At 40.1% G+C, this 10,192-nt stretch overlaps 1 protein-coding gene across 1 annotated transcript in view; it reads right to left on the bottom strand.

Annotated features, from left to right (window-relative positions):
• The window catches only part of wrap53 (WD repeat containing, antisense to TP53), a 33,024-nt gene that overhangs the window by 5,976 nt on the left and 16,856 nt on the right, over positions 1-10,192 (bottom strand). Inside the window, exons 8-11 of the mRNA XM_015373787.1 lie at positions 8,708-8,974; positions 4,656-4,867; positions 1,163-1,266; positions 946-1,089 (exon numbers count right to left, since the gene is read on the bottom strand). Coding sequence (XP_015229273.1) covers positions 946-1,089; positions 1,163-1,266; positions 4,656-4,867; positions 8,708-8,974 — 727 coding nt within the window. The remainder of the gene's footprint in view (positions 1-945; positions 1,090-1,162; positions 1,267-4,655; positions 4,868-8,707; positions 8,975-10,192) is intronic.

Here is a 10,192-nt window from a genome sequence, read left to right as displayed (position 1 = left end):
CTTTTTAAATGGAATTACTGAAATCAATCTACTTTTTCATGATATTCTAATTTTATGACCAGCACCTGTATCTTTAATTAGAATTATGACTAGTCAAAACCAAACTTGAGATATATTGAAATTACTTTATGACTAGTCGTAATTTAATCGTGGATATCTGAAAAGTGTATTTCAGATAGTCTGTAATTCCTTCTAGATATCTTAAATTTGTGTCTCCATACAAGTTAATGGAAAATTTCGACTAATCAGAATATAATTAGAGATATCTCGAATAGGTATTTTGACTAGTCAAAATATAATTAGAGATATCTTAAATCGCTAAAACGTCTAGTCATAAAGTCGTAAAGGAGTTATAACCGAATTTATGTTATCACTTCCATTAGATTAACTGTAAGCTTAACTAATGTTCATCTGCTCTCTTTTTTCCCCCAGATTAGAAAATACTAAACCAATAAACTTCCACCTAGGAAAACTAATTTTACCGGCCTGCTCTGATACTTAAGCTACAACCTGCAGAGAAACGAGATGCTGATCTCACTGTAGGGTCCTGTTATGTCTTTTGTTTTGGTGAAAGATAATTGGAGGCTCCAAACAGTAAAACACAGCAGGACCGTTAGTCTTTAGAACAGTAAGAGAGTCAATAAATGAAAGTCATTTATCCAAGTTGGACAGTTCCCTTTATTCCTTCTAATCATCAACGCTTTTGTTCTGCTCTTAATTTGCTGAAGTGCGATACAATCATTTATGCTTCTTGCAACCCCAAAGTTTCATTTTGAGTGGTTTAATTTTTTATTTCTTTGCTGTGAAGCTTCTTTGTCTCTGTGGTGGGTAACTAGGACAAACTTAATTAACAGCAGTCAGCAAAAAGTTTCAGGAGGAAGTGGGTTATTGCATCTGTTTGAGTCAGAGGTCTGGTTCTTCAGCAGCGCTGTGAGGTGATCATACCTGATGCCGTTGGTGCAGTCCCAGTGGGCCTTGAACCTGATCTGTGGCTGCAGGAGCTCTTCGGTTCCATCAGGACGCGCCGTGTGAGTGTCCCACACAGAGACCACTCCCTCCGTATCTCCGCTCAGCAGGTATCTGCCTGATCTGAGAGGAAAGAATAATGGTATATAAAGGGAAGAGCAGCTAGCAGGGTTGTGCTTTAGGAGGATCAACTGACTGGTCCAGGTCAAAGTAGATGCGCTGATTCGTGGTCACGTTCCTCTTGAGGGAAAATAAAACTTTCCCAGTGTCCCTCAGGTCCCAGCACAAGATTTCTGGATCCTGGAAGAGAAATCACACATTTACTGATTATTTTCAACTCACAAGAGTTCACTATTACTCCATTAATACGACCTAATAACCACACGCCGACCTCATACCCACCTCTAACCTTTTCGTAGTTATCCGATTACTAGTTTTCATACACTCAGCCAACAAAAATTAGAAAGATAGAAGGGAAATGAGGCATTCCAACACATTCCAAAGCTTTCTTTACATTTGAGAACAGAAATCAGCTCTAATGAATAACCCTGATTAGCGTGGTCAATGTTTGGACAGAGACCGACTGAATCTTACAGACAGGTTAACAGGTGGTTCGTAATAAGTTAGCATCCATACGTTTTGGGGTATCTGGTTTAGTATGGTTAGGCTAGTAAGCTGTGACTACTGTCTTGCAATCTGACTGCAGATGTGTGATGGCGGCTATATTAAAGTGTGTAGCGTTGTCTTACGTAGCGTGGTGGCTAAGCGGTAAGGCAGCAGGTGTGCTGCGGTATAACGACAGGCTATTTAAAGGCTTAACCGACATGACGTAAAAACTAGACTACCTCAATAAAACCACCCCAGCCTCTCTTGAAAACTATATAAATAAAATGATTAAGGTCTATATCCCCTCATAGGGGGTTTTATTCTAATCTAGTGAAAATACTATAATACTTTGACACCTAATTATGTTACTCTACTCTTATAGCACAAGCATTTCAACCCAGTTTTTAATTTATTAAAGCTTTATTTGATAAGTGAAAACTTTAGAATGGTTGATTTCAGTCCTCTTTTTGTCTTTGGGTCAAATTTGAACTAGTCCAACTCAATAACTGTAATTTCTAGACACCTCAAACCTAGATTATTATATTTCAAGCTAATAGCAGAAGGTTTATACCCAGTTTCTGATTTGTGAAAGCTTAATCTCACCATATGTTAATGCTTTACTTTTACATCTAGACCTCCTTAGAAAAGGTCAGTATGTCCAGTTGGGTTAGAGGTTAGAGAAATGACGGAAGAATGAGGAGCATCAAAAGCAGTTGGCTAAAAAAGAAGAAGATCTCAGAGTATCTCATAGCTGAAAGACTTTATTTTGCTGTGATAGCTTGTGATGCAGATGATAGCTGACAGGAAGAGTTGTACTAATCTTTGGCTACCTTCACACTGCAGGAAAATTTTAACCACATTCATTTTCCTCATATGCAAGTCATAGAACTGTGAACAGTCCAATTCTGATCTTTTCACCTAAAAAAAAAAAAAGAAAAAGAAATTTGTGCCACTTCTATGCTAAAGCTGATACAAATCTGATTTTAAAGCATCTGCAGTCTGAATGCAGCTGTTGTATTTCATCTGACGTCTCGTTATCCAGGTTCTTACTCATTCATCCAGTACAGCAGTCACTGCTCCACAGAAAGTCATTGGAATGAATTCTGCTCTTTAACCATTCTCTGCCTTCTTATGATGTGAAAATAACGTCAAAATTCCAACATCTGTTATTACTTCCTTACATTTTTTTCTGTTTTTTAAGCCAAAACAAGGATTTGTTTTTGGTCCACCCTACAAAGCCTCGAACTCAACTCTATTTCTGACATTTTTAACTGAAAAAGCTTCCTTAATGGGAAGCAAAGCGTCTTTTTTAAACCTTTTTGGAATGACTAAGACCTGGATGACTAAGAATCTTCACCAACGTTCTGCTGTGTGACGTCTACACCGACGTCTGTGAATGCGGGTAGTTGTGGGGCTTAGTAACAGCCTGAAGGACCATGAAAAAAAAAAACATAAAAAAAAAATCGGAACAGAGCATCAAGAGCTGAAACACCGGACGAAATCCGTTAAAAAATATCATTAATAATTTGAAGGTCTGCTCTTTGTTTTGAACTCTCCTGTAAAGAACTCCCACCAAAACAGAAACATACTTTTAGCCTATTATGAGTCATCTTTAAATTAGGGTCTTTATGTGCTATAAGTGTAGAATATTATTACAATCATAGTGTCGTTTTTGAACCAAATAGGTTCTGATCTAGGCCAGATGCAGAAACAGATGTTTTAAGACATTTTATTGAACTTTTACAAATCAGATAATGGGTTCAGAAATCCCAAAACGGGTTTAATTAGTGCAGCCAACTCCACCTCTGCACACAGCTGCATTAGGAATAACAAATGTGTATCGACAACATTTTATGTTGGGGTTTTTCTTAATTGGCAAGAATTCTCCTATTACTATATATTAAAAGAAAAATAAAGCACTGCACAAAGCTATGATTTTAGCTTAGTTAGCTCAAGGTAACAGTGCAGTGGGATTGTTTGACCGCTGATTGGATAAAAGCTAACAAGTGGGATTAAGCTGTTCCAGCTCCTCCTAACCTTTTAAACTGCTGCTGCAGCATCTGTGTTTAGGTGGGCCATCATATCCTGGTTTGTTTACAGCTGTGCAACACTTCTTCCATCTTCAGATAAAATGATCAGTCACTCTGCGAGACGTTCACGGCCCGCGATAGTCCTTTCTAATCTAAAGCCCCTCCACTGAGTTCCCTGGTCTCCTTAAAACCATTTACTCACTAATAAACGTCTACAATCTTCACAGAACCGCGAGAAGGTTGAATTACACACAGCTCATCTCTCTTTACTAATAAGTTGCACTTTAAAAGCAAGTAGATGATATAGAACCCCTTTTTGGGTATCCGAGTAAAAGGCAGAAAAATAAAATGTTCTAATTAGCATTTTTTATTTGCATTATAACGCATCATCTTCCCTCCAAAGCTCAAATATGCATCTTTTTCTGTTGGTCTAACAAACTTGAAAAAGTCCACTGAATCTTGTCGTAACATTTGAAAAAGCTTACCCGTCATTTCAGATTTTTTTTATGTTGTTTATTTTCGTAAAGATTCCGGATACCTCGCTGCTAAATTAAAGCTGAACTGAAGCCCTTCTAATCGTAGTGCCCCTAAACCTCCAGCCATGCCACCAGTGGCAGCGTGTTTGTGGAAACTCGCCTTAATTGTCTGACTCAATCTTGGTGTTTACTAATATGTTTGAACACGCTGTCATAATTAACAGCGGCCCGCCGTGAAAAAGGGTTTGTGGGCGACTTTAATTGTGACCTCACTGTCAGAGGATGCTGTTACTTTGGTTTCTGTGCGGATAAAGCTGCCAGATTCCCAGACACCTGAGACAAGTTATCATATTTAGAAAAATAATTATCTGCTTAAAGCCAAAGCTGCTGAAAACTAGACCAAAACAACCCTGTAACATGAGATTCATTATGCAGCTTTAAGGTTTTGTGACACTCTGTGAAACATAAATGTCCTAATTCCTAATTGGATGCTAAGAAAAAAAATGACTGCATGAAAAGCAGGTGGGTGATTTCCTGCCGGCCTCTTCTCTGCATGTTTCTGTGTTTGTGTGCAGACCTTGCGACCGCCGGTGAACAGGTAGTTGCCGTCGGGGGAGAACAGCAGATGGGTGAGGCCTCCGTTGTGGCGGGTGGGCAGCAGGGCCAGCAGCGTGCCGTCCTGACAGGAGTACAGTCCGGCGCAGCGGGAGTACGAGCCGCAGGCATACACCGACTGACACGGGCTGAAGGCGAAGCAGGAGATGATGCCGTTCTGGCCTCGTTTCTTCACTGAGAAACACATTTAGCAGAGTGATTAACGTGTTTTCACCGGGGACCATTTCTGTACAGATGGATTCAAATCAGACCTCACTGCATGTGTACGCTCATGCTAATGCCGTCTGCTTTAGATCATCAAACACTGATCCTGCTTTCTAAAACTATTTAAATCCAAACTCAACCTTATAAAAACACACAGAACTACTCCATACAGTCATTATTTGTTAAACACAGAGGAAGCCAAGCAGCAATAACTCAACAGTCGCGTTTTGGATGTCTTTATCAGTCCATCGCTTTGCTGTTGAGGAATTTTGGCCGACTTTTTATAAACACTGACTCGGCTTGTTCTGGTTTGCAGACGAGCATTTCTTCCCAGCTGGTTTAAGGCTCCAACACAGCCTCATACTCAGATTCAGGTCTGAACTTTGACTGGGCCATTTTAGTCCTCCTGTTGTACCTTTGCCACTTTGTTTGGCTTTGCTGTGTAAACGACCTCGATGGAGCAAACCTCAGACGATTTATGAATCTAACATACTTTGGTACCAAGACTCCTTTATGTTTGCCTCCATGACTGCGAGGTGAGCAACTCCTGAGGCCTAGCCCAAATCACCAGCCCACCACCGCTGTGCTTTACAAATGGCTTTCTTCTGTTTTGTTTTGTTCTTCTCCCAAACAGCTCAAGGTGATATAGCCCAACCTCTCTTCTTTGGATTCCTCTAAAAGTCTTGCATTTCAGTGTGAGGATCTTTGCAAACCAAAGGCATGAGGTAATATTCAGCATGATTCAAATCTTCTCAGTATCTCATGTCAACTACAGACGAGACTACAGCAGATACAAATCGCACAACTCCCTTTTAAATTCAGACACCACTTGTTCCTTATCATGAAGGAGCTAAAAACTATAATTGAACTTTATTGATCTCACAATGGAGAAATTTAACTCTGCATTTAAGCCATCCCCTTAAGGAGCAGTGGGCTGCCATTGTGCGACACCTGAGGAGTAATCAGGGGTTAAGGGTTTTGCTAAGGAACACAGAGTGGAGGCTGTGCGGAACGATAACCTGAATAATCATAGCTCTAGACTTATGAACAGATATTGTCTAATTTTTCCCCCCGGACAAAATATTTGATCTTAAACATCCAATATTCTCTAAATGTGAGCCAAGCTTTAAGCTAAGGCTGAACAATTTTGCCAAAGAGGAAAATTGCTAATATTTTAAACCAATATCGTGATTTTATTTTGACTTTACTTTGCACTAACCACAATCCTGTAAATGTTTCACTCCAGGGTTTAGGTTCTTCATGACCTTGAGAGCATCATCAGAGTCCATTGTTGCAGGACTTAACTGTGAAAAAGATCTTACTTCTACTATCTTGCATGAATCTGTGCGCTAGCTGCATCTTTATCTGCCCGTCTGTACGGTTCCAGCATATTAGCGCCGCCTTAAAGGGGAACGCTGTTTTTCTTACATTGGGCCCTTGATTTTACGTTATTACATCATGTTCTACTTGCCCATATGAGGTTTGTGTCATTTGGAGCTGTTCTGAAGATATTCTGTTAGGTTATTTCCAAGTAACATCTTCCTATGGGCAACAACTTGAAGGCCCAAACTGAACTGTTTATAATTTATCATTTATGGTACGCCAGCATTAATAACATGTAGGCGAATCACTGTCCCCCAGAAATCAAAGGTTATATTTTTTATATTCATATGTTTTAAAAACAGAGTGGCGTGTGTATGACGTCATCCGCGCATCCGGAGTGGAGTCGTAACAGGCAGCCCGGGCCACAGGCAGCTACGCTTTACCCCTTCTATTCATTCGGCTAGCTCAGTGTTTTTCAACCCTGGTCCTCAAGGCACACTGCTCTGCATGTTTTGGCTGTTTCTGAGGTTCAGCACACCTGATTCAGATGATTGCAGTTCAGCAAAGCCTGATAATCTGATATCAATTGATAACAGGTGTGTGAAAGCTGGGAACCATCTAAAACCTGCAGGGCAGGGAGCCGTGAGGACCAGGTTTGAAAAACACTGGGTTAGCTAATCTGAATCGTTCAATTCCATTTGGAGAGCGAGATCATCTGTGGTAGTAGCACCAGACATCCTCCAGGCATGTGAGTGAAACTAGCAGCAGTTCAGCAGAAAGGATGAATGAATGGTAGCCGGCGCACGTGGATGACGTCATACACGAGCCGCTTCATTTTTAAAGATAGTTGTGCCTTCAAGTCGTTGCCCATAGGAAGACGTTACTTGCATGTAACTAATGGAATATCTTCACAGCAGCTCCAAATGACACAAGACTCATATGGGTGAGTAGAACATGATGCAATAACGTAAAATAAAGGGGCCGACGTAAAAAAAAAAAAACGGCGTTCCCCTTTAAGGGTGAGAAATGCAGCCATTTTCTGTTATTTTAAAATAACCAAAATCGAGCGCCTCTACGATTTGAAAATTGCATTTTGTGAAATTGTGATTAAATTGCAAATTAAATTAATTGCCAAACCCTACTTTAAACTGAGGAATGAAGAAGTTTAGGACTAATGTTTAACTGAGGCCAGCAGAATAGGGTCTGTTCCTCAGAGCACAGCTTCAGATTTTAGGAGGGGATTTCTCCGCTTAATGCTCTTAAGCTTCCTCCATTCATCAATAATCTTTGTCAATCTAAAGCAGATTTTATAGCGTTTGGATATGACCTTATAACCTTTCAGGATTGATGGGTGGTGATCGTTGCTTCCCTCATTGCTAACGTCTTTCTGCCTTAGTGCCCTTTATGTTCCAGAGCAGCTAAATGGCAAAACTGCTTTCAGAGGTGCTCAGGCTTCCTGACGATACTTCAAACAAGTGGATTTTTAATAACTTGCTCTTAAACCCAACAAAAGCAGCAAGGATGCACAGAGCTTTTCCCTTTTGGCTTCATCTTTGTGCAGCAAATAATGAAAGTAGAATCTCTGTTCAGGTTCAAGCGATGGCAAAGATATGATGCTGTGATAAGTTGAAACCTTGGAACTGAAATAGGATGCATTCTTTATGCTCTCTTATCACGTGTTCAAGTCCTTTCTACTGAAAGACAAAAGAAAAAGAAAGTCGTCCATTTTCCTGCAAATTTTGGTTCATATAACGATAAGAAACGAGTTCAGGAGAAAAATAAAAAGCAGCCTTTGACTTAAAAAAAAAACAAAAAAGAAAAATACATTTGCTGACATTTTCATAAAGTGATTGTTCTGGAACAGGATTCTTCGTTCCATTTAGTAAGAAAAAAAGAAATCTGCATCCATATAAACAGACTGCTGTTAATGTCAGCACATCTAAACACTCTTTGAACAAACAGAAGCAGTTTGAAGAGCGTGACAGAAATGAGGAATTCATCACAGTAAACATCTCGCTCTCTTTAGCTGTTGTCTGAAGAACAAAAACTCTGCTTGTTGGTTCGTTCAAGGAGACTTCAGCCTGAGAGACGTGACAGCGAGCTGTCAAACTGCTGCCGCTTACTGAAAACAGCAGACAAATGACTTCAGACAAAGTGGTTTTAGTTTTTTTTCTTTTTAAAGACCGCATCAGTTATAACTTCTATGAGGATTTTGTTTTCTGGGAATAATGGCCTGAATATTGCCTTGTAATTTCATTTGATTTTTCTTCACCAGAGCAGCTTGACATGTCTTTAACAGCAGAGGTTTCACGCTGTGAGTAATTATTATAATAACTAGCTTTAATATGAGGGGTATGTTGAAATATAAATCATACTTTAAATCTCTTTTAATTCTAAATCAAAACAAAACAAAAATGAGGTTATGCAAAAAAAAAAAAGCATTCACTGTTTAGTCTTTGATTTAAGGTAAAAATCCCTCAGACTGACCCACAGTTGGACGTTCCTCGCAGTCTCTGCCCGGACGCTTTGTGTAGAAGACTCGGACCATTTTCTCGAAGCCGCAGTACAGCTGTTCTCCGTCCGGCGAGAAGCAGAGCGAGTGGGCCGCCGTCAGCTCGTCCAGGTGGTTGTAGGGCCGAAAGCTGGCCCGCACTTTGCCACAAAACGCATCCCACACATGGACGGGGTTGTCACGGCTGCTGCTGGCCAGGCTAGGGAAGAAAGACAGTTTTAGAAGTAATAAAAACAGCCTTTCTGTATGAAAAAAACAATTAAACAGGTTTTGTATAACGCCTACATTAAAAAAGGTTATAATTAACTGAAAGATATTTTTATTTACATTAAAACCAGAAATGTGGAATGTGTAATCCCTTTGATATGAAGACCCTCTTTTTTTGGAAACATTCATCAGGATTGGATATTAAAAAAAAGATTAAAAAAAAAAAAGATCAATGTTTGTTTAGTCTTTTAATTGTGGCCAGTAAGAAATGTATAACTGAAAAACGACTTTCACAGGAAGTACCAAATCCTACAATATGGTAAATGGCTTCTACTTACATGTCAGGAGACTTGACCAAAGCCCTTTACACTACATTCAGTCATTCACGCACACAATGATGGTGGCAAATACATACGTAGCTACAGCTGCCCTGGGGCTCACTGACAGAAGCAAGGCTGCCGTACACTGGCGCCACCGACACTGAGAGACAGACAATCCCCCGGTTGCAGACCGAACTCCTTCAGCCGACGCCACTGTCACCCGATTATGAGAAATAGCATCGGATATTTACAGAATAGAAGAGATGGCTGCATAGCCTAGTAAACTAGCCCCAATCACCAGCGGCCAAAATCATTTTTGCCTGCGAGTGGTCTAGCCTCGATCAATGCCCCAGGCCCTAGAACTGGAGGGCCAATCACAACGCAGAGAAGTGTTTTGAATTTTTGGATGCATAGCTGTGCGACGCTAGAGAAAGCACAAGGAAGATGGAAACAACTCTTGAACAGTTCTCGTTTGACTCTGTTCTCGTTTTGGAATCAGTTTCGGAAGGATTAGACTTGGAGTTTTTCTTTGAGACGTGAGCAGGAAGAGGCTCTACGCTCATTCATTTTTAAGGATATATTCACTGTTTTACCAACAGGCTCTTTGCTTACACTACCCCACCAACTTTCTGTCGCGCTTACTATGTCAGTCAGCTGCGCTCATTGGTCAGATGTTGGCCAATAAACACAGACATGGTTTGTTCTCATCAACAATCTTCTGATGTCTCATTCATCGGGGCAAGACTAAATTACACATTTAATCTCACATTTAGTGTGGTTTATCAAGCTAATGGCTGCCTATATAAAGCCAGAATTGGTTCATGACATGCTGCGAGAAGTGGGTTAAATATACACATTTAAAAATGCCCTGCTTTATTTATTAAATGTATATTAAATGATTATTATGCAAACTGTTGTTACTTCGGTGATAGC

Source organism: Cyprinodon variegatus, unplaced genomic scaffold, assembly GCF_000732505.1.
Source record: "Cyprinodon variegatus isolate N-32 unplaced genomic scaffold, C_variegatus-1.0 Scaffold92, whole genome shotgun sequence".
Taxonomy (NCBI): domain Eukaryota; kingdom Metazoa; phylum Chordata; class Actinopteri; order Cyprinodontiformes; family Cyprinodontidae; genus Cyprinodon; species Cyprinodon variegatus.
This window is presented reverse-complemented; position numbering and strand designations above follow the sequence as displayed.